The sequence below is a fragment of the Sinocyclocheilus grahami genome, unplaced genomic scaffold (assembly GCF_001515645.1).
Source record: "Sinocyclocheilus grahami isolate Dianchi unplaced genomic scaffold, SAMN03320097.WGS_v1.1 scaffold836.1, whole genome shotgun sequence".
In the NCBI taxonomy this organism is placed as follows: domain Eukaryota; kingdom Metazoa; phylum Chordata; class Actinopteri; order Cypriniformes; family Cyprinidae; genus Sinocyclocheilus; species Sinocyclocheilus grahami.
The window spans coordinates 394,925-408,035 of record NW_015506015.1 but is presented as its reverse complement, the minus strand read 5'-3'; the positions used below and the strand labels follow the sequence as shown (position 1 = coordinate 408,035).

At 37.9% G+C, this 13,111-nt stretch overlaps 1 protein-coding gene across 7 annotated transcripts in view; it reads left to right on the top strand.

Annotated features, from left to right (window-relative positions):
• LOC107562748 (protocadherin Fat 1-like) overlaps positions 1–13,111 on the top strand; it is a 104,485-nt gene that overhangs the window by 41,009 nt on the left and 50,365 nt on the right. For all 7 annotated transcript variants that reach the window (XR_001606028.1, XM_016247451.1, XM_016247449.1 and 4 more), the window contains one exon: positions 8,235–8,296. Coding sequence is in view for 6 of the 7 variants with exons in the window: in XM_016247451.1 (XP_016102937.1) it covers positions 8,235–8,296 (62 nt within the window). In the remaining variant the exon portion in view is untranslated. The remainder of the gene's footprint in view (positions 1–8,234; positions 8,297–13,111) is intronic.

Here is a 13,111-nt window from a genome sequence, read left to right as displayed (position 1 = left end):
TATATGTGGATGGATGGACAGATGCATGGATGGATAGATTATTGGATAGATATTAGGTAATTTATTGAAATGTCTATTTATGTGTTTACCTCTCTCTCTCCCTCTCTCTCTCTATATATACACACACACACACACACACATATATATATATATGTGTGTGTGTGTGTGTGTGTGTGTGTGTGTGTGTGTGTGTGTGTGTGTGTGTGTATATACACTCACAAACACACAGGACTTCAGGTAAAAGACAGTCAGGCAATAAAGAATATGCAGAATACAGCTGCCTTAAAACTCCAGCTCATAACATCTGAAGACTGTAATTTTCTCTGACACCTGTGCGCCACAGCCACCCTCAACAAAACGCACTAGAATTTTCCAGGGAAGATACCTGGCAGAGAAACAAGGATCCCTATTGAATTAGTGTTTTGTCCTAGAGCTGCATTCAGAGGCGCTGTGAGCGCAGATTTGTTCAGCGAGTGTAGCTGAGGATAATGACACGCACTGCAGGTGAACGGATTGTTCCCGTCTTTGAGTCAGGTCACGCAAAAGAGTCTGAGTCTGGTTAACCTGCTCATACTGACCTCAATCCCTTCTGCACAGGTCAGTTAAAGTGATAAAGTGAGTGTGTGGGTGTGAGCTTGCATAAATGCGGTGTGTATGTACATACACGTGTGTGTACCTGCATAAGCGTTCATGCATTAGCTTACATGGTCCCTTTGCCCCACCATTTTTCACACCATCATTTTCTCCCTTTCTCTGTATCTTTAAGGTCTTTCCCAGAGGCCTTTGCTTCGTTTGAGGTGTGTGGGTGGTTCGCTAGTCTCTCCATCTTTTCCTTTGCCCTCGTGAAATGCTTTCTCTGAATGACTGCACTACGCTTTTTTTGCTCAAGCGTATGTGTAAGAGAGATCCTTTTCATGCTCTACCTGTCGGTGAAGAGAAATTAACCTATCTGCCTGAAAGCTGCTTGCCTGGTTTTCGAAAGCACCCTGCTGAGTTGGACTTCGAATTATGTGATAAAGGAAAAGGTTTTATGTGAGCCGGTGTATTTGCGCAAGTGAGCGTGACTACTCATTTCTCAGAGTGGAAGCGCATGTGTGGAGAGACAGGGATCAAATATCAGTGTATGCTTCATGACAAGAGCATTTTCAACTTAAAGGGATAGTTCACCCAAAAATGAAAAATTTGTCATCATTTACTCAACCTCATGCTATTTCAAACCGGTGTGACTTTTTCTTTTGTAAAACATAAAATGTATTTTGAGAAATATCTCCATGTTTTTATCCCTACAATGGAAGTCAGTGGGCTCCAATGTTGTTTGGTTTCTAACATTTTGTGTTCTGCAGAAGAAAGTCAGTCATAGAGGTTTGGAATGACACAAGGGTGAATGAATGATGATAGAATTTTCATTTTTAGCAGAACTATGACTTTAAGTCTCTCAAACACGAAAAAATCTAAAGAACCCGAATATGACAATTAAAAATGTTCCACTTGGTGTATCATATGCTGCTCTTTTGTAGACATGTTTATTATAATACATATTTATTGTAGTTATATTTGACCGACTTACAAATAAAAATGTCTTGCATTTTACCAAGCATATGTTTCCATTCCTAAAGTAACCAACCAAGTTTAGTCAGGTAGTCAGGCTTTTTCTTATGAAATTTTTGTCGTTTATTATTTGCAATTCAGAAATTGAGAAGTTCAGTGTAATCATGTTAAATTTAGATTTTCTTTGTGATATAATTTTATATAATTTAGTCATTTTAGTCTTATTACTTTATATTAAGTGGCCTTAACTACTATGTACTTACATCAAAAAATAAGTACAATGTACTTACTGTGTTCATATTGTATTGCAAAGCACTTTTGCTGCTATTGAGGTGGGATACGGGTAAGGTTAGGGACAGGTTTGGTGATATAAGTAGGTTTAAGGGTGGGTTAAGGTGTAAGGGATGGGCCAACTGTGTAATTATAAATGTAATTACAGAAATGAATTACATATGTAATTACATGCAGGTAGTTTTGAAATATAAGTACAATGTAAAAGCATGTATGTAAACAATAAGTGCATTGTACCAAATTATTAATTTAAATGTAAGTACATAGTTGTTAAGGCCGCTTAATATAAAGTGGGTCCCAATTTTTTTCTTTTTTCAGTATGTTATAATTGTTTAACATAATAATAATTTTTTGTCTTGTCTCACATTCACTATCGTGGACAAAACCTTTTTTGACAAACATTTTTGTCAGTAATTTTTGTAGATTCAGTAACTCCATTTAACTTTACGAAAACCAATTTTTACTTATATTCACCATATGGTCAGTGTTGTTATTATTAACTAAAACTATTAAAATCTATTTAGTAATGTGAAATGAACCTGAAATAAAATTTTATAATAAATGGAAAAACTTTAAAAACCTAAAAGAAATGTTAAAACGTTGCCTAAACAAATAAGTTCAAGTTCTAAAATTACTAAAAGTAAAAGTAAAATGAATTAAATCTGTATAGACATATTTAAATACAGATAACAACAATTAAAGTAAACTAAAATTAAAATGAATTTTAATAAAAAAAAATGTAACTGAAAATATGAAAATACAAATATAAAATAAACCACATGTACTATAATAGTATATTAATAATACTAAAATAACACTGCACATATGGAGTGTTAATTTTGGACCATGAGTATGCTGGTAGTGTGAGTATGGGAATAATTTCTTTAGCTGGAAGGCACAAGCAGAAAGAATTGTGCTCAGTACAATGCAGACGGTTTTTATTCTGGTGTACAAACCACACACACACACACACACATTTCTGGAATTCTCAGATCTCTGGTGTAATACCTGATATCTGCATTAGCTCTCTCATCGTCCTCTTACCAGAGTAGATTTAGCTCGCTGTACTGACAATGTCAAGAGCACTGGCTGCTGGGATAGAAATCAGCTCAGGTAATTAGAAGTCTAAGAGCCACCTCTGTGCCTTTGAGCTCTACTCTGCTTGTTTAATTGGAGTGAAAGGAGGATATAGCTGCAATGATTCACAAGGCCTGCTTTCCTCTCCTTTCTCCTCCTTTCCACCTTCCTATCAACTTTCAGCAAGGCTTTTTTAAGAGGAGAAAAAAAAGGGGGGGAAATGTGGGTTGTTATACAACAATGCCATGTGCTCTTTTCAAAGGGTTCAACCCAAATTAGGGAAAGCTTGAAAAGAAATGGATACTATGTCCAACGACTTCCTGTCATTTCCTGTCTTTTAGGCTCCCACAGTTGGCACGAGGTACAAAAGGTTATTAAGGATGGAAAACTAAAGCGAAGTGCAGGGGGAAAAAAACACATACACACACAAATCACTCCCCCTCCCTCTCACTCATTCCTGTGGATAAAGTTGCAGGGTTTTAGAGGCTTGCGAAGCATATCCACCGGCACACCTGCCCTGCTTGTTTACTGCTAACCTACGGATTTCACACACCAGAAATTTCCCTGATATTCAACCCAGCTAAGCAAGCATGAGTCCATGAAAGCGTTTGACCTCTGACAGAATCTTTGCATATGTTACATGGGCAAATAATAAACAATGTGATTTGCCATTGTAAGAGAAGCTTGTGAATATTAGTATGCATTTTCCCCTCAGTGCTAGGGTAGTCTCTTCTATTCCAGTTTAATATGCAATTATAAGTAAGCCATTTAAAGGCTGACTTCCACTATGGCTGTTTGATTGAATGACCCGACATGTCAACTTCTGATTGAACCAATGGCATGTTTGAGGTTGAACTAACTGTCAGAACAGGGACATATAAGCCAACCCTGAAGTTAGCATCACCCTGGTTCCCTTGACAAAAAGCCAGTAAGATTTTTCCATTGACTTTTGGATTACTAAAGAAAAAAAGCTTTGTGAGTTTATGATTCTTAAACATTTTGTTAATCAAGATAATCTTCATAAATGAACACACATTTTTTGGCTTTTGAAACCCAAATATAATCGGAAGTAGAGAAAAGCTGATGCTAGGCTATAAACAAACTCCAACATGGTCACATGACTTTAACGTCACCCCCATTCAGCTTCCAAAAACTCTTTCAGTTTTTAATATCTACAAGTTTTATAGGAGAAGTTTAAATAGCTAGCAAATGTGCAAGTATAAATGCAATATTACTGTAAAATACTGTAAAAACAAGCAAACATTAGTGAGTAGATGAGTTTTCCTGTTTGGTGTGATAACATTTAATGTCCCTTATAACCTCTTTAGTCCCATTTAGCCACTTGTTAGTCACAGCCTTTTTCAAGACACTTTAAAGCTTAAAAAACATGAGTGGGATATTGTTGATGTATTTTATGTCATAGAAGAAAGTGTGAAAATATCTTGAGCTTGTGTTAACCATATACCTTATTACTGGCATTTAACAAAAACAAAAAAAAAGTTAAACAAAAAAATGCATCTCTGTTTTATGACTCACTCCTGCATTTATGTTTTTAGGACGCATTTGCACAAAAACACTTCCTCCTTAAAGGACAGGACAGATACATTTTGTGGCAGTGTGCCATACCTTGTAATGTAGGAAAAAAAATGCTGTGGTCTTAATGCCAACATGACCTTGCACGCATATGCTCACACAGAGGTGGGAATGCAGTGATTTAGTGTTGTAAATCCAGGTCATCCCCATGAGTGAGCTTTGAGCTCTGGAATACTCAAATCAAAAAGAATGTTTTGAAAGAGACATTATCTGCCAGGGATTTGTCTCTTTATTCTTGTTCATTCTCTCTCTCTCTCTCTCTCTCTCTTCGTGACCCACACTCTAAATGGAGTTAGTACACCGAATAGAGCGGAGGTCTGAAAGCTCAGTGTTAGTAATCTCAGTCACTCTCAGATAGGAATTTCCTACCATCAGCTGCCCCATTTCCAGGGGCCTTTGGTTGCTAAATGTGGAGACTGAGCTGAAGCCACTCGACAAGACTGATGGGATTTATTCAGATGATATCTGCTTTATCCGCCAATGAGTTTGAGAGGTCCTAGTTTGAGAAATGCCTGGAGGCATCATCATTTAATTTACTCTACATTTACAGAACACATACTGTACACTCACAAAGACACAAAACTTTATTGTTGTTGTTTTTTTAGTGTTTTATTTTATTTTATTTTTTAACCTCTGTTTATTTTATTTAGTTTTACTTAGCATGACATGACAATAATAATCTTCATATTGGCCAGAATTTTAATACTGGTGCATCCCTATTAGTTACCGCTGTTGCTTGTGTCATCTCCATTTGTGAACTCTGATTAAAAATGTATTACTTTAGGTTACTTTTTAGCTACAAAACACAAATTAATAATAGACTAACCTGAAATCTCTCAGCATTTGCATGTTTTTGACTTATCTGAGCACATATTTGTGTGTGCGAGTGTGGCAGAGTGTCTATTTGATAGGCTCTATTGAGTGTTCTGCAGGAGGTTAATGGTGTAAGGCTAATGTGAGGCTCTTTCTGAGAGACACAAACCCAGCAAAGACTTCTTTCTCAACCTCAAGTGTTGCCCTTCTCTCTTTGTCTCTCCGCTTTGAAATGGCTGCCATTCACAAACACAGTATGTGTTAGAATGGGGAGGACGGTTAGGGTGCATTTGGGAACGTTGCCCAGGTCTGCCCACAGTAGTGCATGTCTTTGTGTGTGCGCTCATTTATCTATGTAGTTGTGGCATAGACTGTTTTGTGCTTGTTAGTGGGCATTGAGAGTGTTTTGTATGTACATTCATCTGTGCTTAAGAGAGGTACATATGCGTTTCTGTATGTGTGTGCGCTTTAACATGTGTGCGAGACCCTTAATTAGGAATGTGGCGTCTCGGTCTCAGATACGAGGTGTTGCATTCCTGCCTGCTAATCGATACCTCTTCTAAAGTCCATCAATGGCCTTCCGTCTAAGCAAGGGAGAGTTCAAGAGAGCCAGAAAGAGAAAATAGAGCTTCTTTTTTCTCCCAAGCAAAAGTGTTTTAGAGGAAAGGGCAGAGTGTCATTTGCCCAGACACTTGGATGCTCTTTTTTTTTTGCTGGTTTCTTTCTGATTTTATCCTTTCCTTTTCTCCAGAGGCAGTGTGGTGGCACTATCATTATATGCAAGATTTCACTATGTGTTTACTGTAGGAGTTCAGTGGTTAGCAGTGGCTATTTTAGCAGAGGGTCACAAGCTTGTGCTCAGCGAGACATGCTCGAGCTGTAAGTACCTCAGACTACGCAGACAGATCAAATAATGAAATCTTTGGGCAAAATTCATTTGCTTTCTCAGAAACAATGAGGGTAAACATCATCTGACGGCTAATGAAATGAGATTCCTGCAAACAGGACACGATTCATCCCAGTCCCCACTAGGCTACTTAACTAGCATTCCTGAGTCCACTAACTTGATCTGGAAAGCAATGTTGGCTGACCAAACTATACCATACACTATTAAAAATAAAGGTTCTTTATTGGCATAGATGGTTCCATGAAGAACCTTCAACATCCATGGGACCTTTCTATTGCATTCTATAGTGGAAAAATGTTCTTAGATTATAAAAATGTTCTTGACACTAAGAAAAAAATGGTTCTTTTAAGATATGTTCACAGAAAGGTTCCAAAATGGTTCTTCTATGGCATCACTGTGCAAACCTCTTTTTCATGGAACCTTTTTAAGAGTGTAAACCAGTCTAAACCAGTATGAAAATACATGGTTTGTTTGGTTATTCTGTCTTTCGTTCCTTAGTTTGATGATTCTTTCTTTCTTCACATTTGCTCTGGCATCTCCCAGCTTCAACGGTCTTGTTTTTCTTTTTCCAAAAATGGCTGAACTGTAATTTTCGTTGGCCACGCTTAGCCCGCAATGCAGTAGACCACTGTTTTTTTTTGCCGGGGAAGAAATGGATTGTGGGTACGAACACGGGCGTCTTTTTAGCAGCATGTTCTTAAGGTCCATCCAGCAGCTGTACACCTCAGCATTACACACATATGCTCGTGCGTAATGATATATAGGGGATGGAGGTTCATTTTAGCTGAGAGATATGCTTTAGCTCAGTATACATCCAGTGTATGCAATATATATTCATGAAATTGTATTCAGTTGAGGAGAAAGTAAGAGTCATATCTGCGTATTCTGAACACCAAAACTTCTGGGAGACACTTAAAAGCTGCCTAACTTTGATTAATTCAGAATGTCAGCTAACTGACAACTAAATGTAGCCTAACAGTGAAAAAAGTTCCTGTTAATTCCTATAAAACATGTCCCTGTTTAAAAATCCCTATTTACTGTCCTTTTCCATTCCAGTCAAGTTCTTGGTCTATAAATGTAGCTTTGCCTTTAATATAATGTTTTAAAGTGTAGAGATTTTGATGACTGCCCGCATTCAGAGTTTATTTTCATTCCCATGTATGACTGCAAAAGCAAAGGTTTGCAGCCTAGCACAGTTTTGACCAGGAGCAGGAGGCGTGTTGCGGCTGGGCTATTTCTGCTGCCTGCATGTGTGCCATTGATGGCTTCTGGTTTCGGAAATCCTTTTTCTGCACGGTCGGCAGGCGTCTCTCGTGTGGCCGGGGCTGGCAACGTCTGCCGTGCTCTTTGACCCATCTAATGTACAATTATCTACAATTATACTGACGGAGAAACACAAGTCTTCTTATTATCTGCAATCGAGACGCTCTTTTCAGAAACGTGTGCTCATATGCATTGTTGTTCGATCTCTGTCTGCCTGTTTATACTCTCTTCACTGGGTTCGGCACTTGAATTCACTTCCAATTGGATTTCTGTTGTGCTCAGATCTTATTTTCCTGTAATGTAAAGCCCTTGAGAGAAATCTTCTAAAAGCCACCAAAGAAGAACCCACACCCAGAACAGATTGAAGTAAATGCAGTGGCGGTTGCATTGACATTTCACTCATCATTTCAGTGCTTGAAGGTGTTTATTATCAGCATTGTGTGTTTGGTTGAAGGTAGTTTGTGAGGTTTGTGTTGTCTGTTTTCAGGCAGTGTGAGTACGTGTTTAAAGTGTGGTTGTTTGTTCAGCTTTAAAACAGTCCTGACACAAGCACAGCGCCCTTTCTGCAGTTCTTTGCAGCTGAATCTGTGGTATTTAACGTTTGTGTGTGTGTGTTTATTTCACAATATTGCACCCAGAAGCTAAATAAATCTGACAAAACCCCTTTTGAGAATGTCTGGGTACAAGATTGTTAAGATGCTAAGTTTTAATGTGGTTACTAATTGTGTTCATGTTTTTGCAGGTCTGGTCACCACCACGTCTCGGAAGCTGGACAGAGAACAACAGGAGGAACACATTCTAGAGGTAAAAACACCTGGATACATCCACTGACCACAACACTCCTTAGAGCAGACAATCCTAGAAACTCATATTTAGAGAAGTCCTAAAAAGTCCATCTTTGAATGAAAACAAAAGTTTCATCTGGTTTTTTTTTTCTTCTTAAGGAATATTCTGGGTTAAAGTTAAGCTATTTGTATAGCTTCTGTGGTACTTTCCTTTCTTTCACCAAAAGAAAGAGAGAGAAAAAGAAAGGAAATGCATTATATTAAATTATATTTTTAAACCTAAAAACAACTAAATATGCTACCATTCAAAAGTTTGGGGTCTGTAATAGGGCTGGGCGATACAGCTAAAAAAATGTATCAATGATATAATGTTTCATATCGTTCGGTATCGATAATTATTGACATTTTTATAACGTATTTTAAACCAAAAAGTTTAACCACTGTATTTATAATTAACAATTTATTGAGACAAACAACAAATATTTTTTGTTTTAACAATCGAAACACAATAAAAATTAAACAAATATCAAATTTCTCATGTTTTATATGCAAATTAAATAGGTCTTTATTGTATAGGTCGAATTGTCTCCCGAGGCCACAGGAGGGCCAATGGGCAAAATAATGCAGCACATTTAGCAAGTAACTCTATAAAAACGTGCATTACGTCTAAATTAACTCATAAAAATCAAATATAATTTCGTAAATTGCATAAACAATTATGAACAAAACAGCATCATGTATTTATGCATTGCTTATTTCAAAGAGCCGAAGCGCCATTCACACAGACTGCATTTAAAAACATATGAGACGCAGTGAAAAGGAATAAACCTCCACAAATTCGTGACGTGTTTTCTAAAAGTTTAAACTGTTTTAACTTTGCATGGCTTTCTATACATCTCTTCTGTGAGACGTGAGTGCAGCAGTCATATTTGTCCATCTAAAAATGCTATAAATGAATATGCGTTCTGTGTGAATGGTTTGGTTTTGGTTTTAACCCATTCAAGATCTTCTCCGCATTGAGCTTCTATATTTCTCTAATATTTTGAATGCATAACAGCAGCAGCGCATCTCGTGGGTTAGACTAACAAAACGTTAAAATGCAACAACGTCACTTACATCATCACCGCATCTCGTGCTCCACTGATGACGCTCCCTGACGCACTCCTAACATTCAGATGCAAATGTTTCTTTTAAATTCGACTAATATTCATTCTTTATTCACAATCTCCTCATCACAGGCAGGCACAGCACTCATTTCAACATGTGTTCGTGTTTGTGTGTGCTGTCTGTGTCACTCATAGCACGTGCCTATATCGTGCGCTATATCGAACATTTTTTCTATCGATATCGAAGAAGTCGATAAATACCGATACCGTTTACCGTTTAAGATGTTTTAATGTTTTTGAAAGAAGCCTCTTATAACAACCAAGACTGCATTCATTTGATCAAAAATACAGTTGAAACATTAATATTAAGTAATATTGCAATTTAAAACAACTTTTTTTTCTGTTTTAATGTAATTTTACATGTAATTTATTCCTGTGATGACAAAGCTGAATATTCAGCAGCCATTACTCCAGTCATCAGTGTCACATGATTCTTCAGAAATCATTCTAAATATGCTGATTTGGGGCTTGGGAAACATTTCTTAATATTATCAGTGTTGAAAACAGTTCTGCTGCTTAATGTATTTGTGGAAACTGTGATATATTTTTTTCAGGAATCATGAACGAGTAGAAGTTTCAAAAGAACAACATTTGAAATATATTTTTTTTCTGTCACTTTTATTCAGTTTAATGCATCCTTGCTGAATAAAAGTGTTATTTCTTTAAAAATTCTTACTGACCCCAAACTTTTGAACTGTACCACATATTAAAATATAATGTAATTTGAATTTTCTGGTTGAACTTTAACATAGAATGTATTTTAAAGAGAACTCCTTGGGAGAAAAGTAAAAAAGGAGGAAAACAGATGAGTAAACAACTTTTAGCCTTGACTGTTTAGACCCAAGGCACAGGCCACCAAACTAAACCGTGCACGTAAGCGGACTGCATTCTTCCCTCTCCATTCCTTCCAAAGTGCTTCTGAGGGGATTTAGATATCCGGTGTGTGTGGAGGGTAGGTGTGTGTGTATATGCATGTGGGGGTTTGCCTTTGTTCTCTCTCAGTGTACCGTCTCGGGATTAGACAGGCCAGAACAGGAAGTGTCACCCTGCCCAGCTAAAGTTTATACTTGTGGATTTTAATTGAGCTACAAGCTTCTATCACCTTCTCTCTCTCCCTCTCTTTCTCAATAACTCTTTACCAACCGCTCCCTTCCTTCACCAAAAACCCAACCTCAGTTTGCTGATATTTCAAGTAGTGCACAGATTGATGCTCTTTTAATTATTGTTATAGATGCAAATTCAGTTCAAACCCTGTGGCATCTCATTAAATTTGGCAAATTTGCACCAGCACTTACAAGTTCTTTTATGCCTATTTTTGTGCCCCAGAATTGTATTGTAAATGACAGGAGGGATGCGGACAGGAAATAAAACCAGGGAGGATGGTACACCTTGCAGCATACGCTTATCCAGTGTCTGTCCTCCCTTCTTCTCTCCATGCCTCAGTGATGTGAGGAGCTCCTCTTGACTTCAAAGCAAAGCCTGCTGACCGATAGACAGTAGGCTTGTAATTAGCTAATGCCAACAATTCAGCTAAATATTAGTAGTGCCAAGATCCCCTCAAGGTTAAATCTGTTCCTCTGGTTTTTAATTAACTAAGCTTTTTTTTTTTTTAACTGTTGAGATTGGAGTTTGGTGGTGCGTGTAGTTTCATTCAACTTGGATGCCATATATTAGCTGTCTTAAGCATAAAGAGCTGTAAGGAATGCTTTTCACCTGACATTGTCTTTTACCCTTTTAATTGCACTTTTAAATAGAAAAGCGACACTGCATAAATTGGTAGCCAGCCCTGACTTTAAACCACATTTATTGTCTCCATGGGTTTATGCACCTTGTTTTTAACACAAGAAGCCTTGCACACTGTAACCTAAATTTGCTTGAAATTGTCATTCGCTTCCAGTTATTTTACCTGTACAAATCCAGTCCGTTATGCTGCTTGATAGCATGATGTTTAAAGAGGTCATATGACAATGCTAAAAATAACATTATTTGGTGTATTTGGTGTAATGCAATGTGTTTTAGCTGCTGTAGGTAAATAACTAAAAAGTTAACAGTGCTGTAAACTCTAAAACTATTTGTGCAACAAACCAGTGCATTCATGAAAATATGATAGCACTTTCCACAGCATAAGTAAATGACACTGGAAGCCTTGCTTGTTCAAGTTAAAAATGACCATGTCTGCTCTTACGTAAAAATTAAGATAGATAAGCTTAGTTAGCAGGCTAATAAAAAAAGGTTAGTGATATGCTATGCTAGTGTATTAAGTAACTAGCCTATAAAATATAAGACACAAAAGAACATTTATGAACAGTGTTTTTTCAAAATCTATAGTTTTGCTTTCTATACTATTGTGTAATAAAAAATATTAATGGTCATGATAACAGTTCAGACGGCATGCACCATGAAGCGATTTTGCAGTCAGTCAGTGAATAGACTACCCATTAAAAATTATTTTTGCCAATAGAATCGCTTTGAGGTCCTAGACGAACTCAACAGGCACGCTGAATTGTTCATTACAGCGGCCCTAAATTTATCCATGTATCATTGCCACTAAAATAATATGAAAATAAATTTAAAAACTCAGCAGACTGACTAGTTGGTCAGATATCTAGTCCATGAAAACAGAAAAATAATACTCTGAATTGTGGATACATTTCTCACAACCTGTTTGAAGCCTGTTTGTCTTCTTCTGTTTAAACACCTTCTGGGACTGTTATGATCTCATGCTTAATTTGATTACCGCGCTGCTTTAGACCGGCTGAGGGAAAGACTAATAAACAAATGACCATCAGTCCAGTCACTGTTCACACGCATTCTTCTGGATCCTGTTTCTCCATGTTTTTTTCCCGCACGGCTCCGGTGGCCCACTGTAGTAGTCATGACAACCCCAGCAATTTGCGTTTTTGGCCGGTGTTTAGTCAGGGGTCCAGCAACAGGAAGTTCTTTATTGACATCTTCCCTCCAGGGGTCTTGTCTCACCCATCCTCCCGCCCAGGAGTCTGGCTGTCTCTCTCCCAGGGGCAGTTCAATCCTGCTGGGCACAGCACCGCAGGAGACAGGGGAATGAGCTGGTGCTCAGGGGCTCGCTGAGGTTAGTTGGAGGCAGCACATGCTTGGGGGGGAGGGAGAGGCAGTTATACGGGGCCAGGGTGAGGGCATTTGAGTGTGTATGTGTATGTGTATGTGTGTGAGAGATATATGGGAGAGTGCCCTGCAAACATTCACACACACTTAAGAGCTGGGAAGGAAGGTGTAAGGTGCAAATGCTCCAAGAGGGGGAAGGGAGGGCAATTCGAGAAAATAAAGAACAGAGAGAGAGAGAGCTACTCTGGAACATGTTGAGGCATGCACATCACGTCAGAGAGTCTGCCCCGTTGCTCTTTGAACTTAACCAAACCAAACAGTAAAATATGCCCACGATTCACTTAAGTTGATTTGCAAAGAAATTAAATTTATTTCTGGGAATACATCCTGAGCGTCTGAAGATGTAGGGCGTTGCTTTGCCTGTTTTCCAGGCATGTGAAATGTGTTACTGCTGTGGCCGCACCAAAAGCTCAAAACACATTTCTAATGTTTAAAATGCTTGTACCTATTAGTGGTGATTTATTCTACTGACACTTTTGAATCTCACCTAAAAGATTTTGTCAGATTTGGTCACTCAATTCATTGAC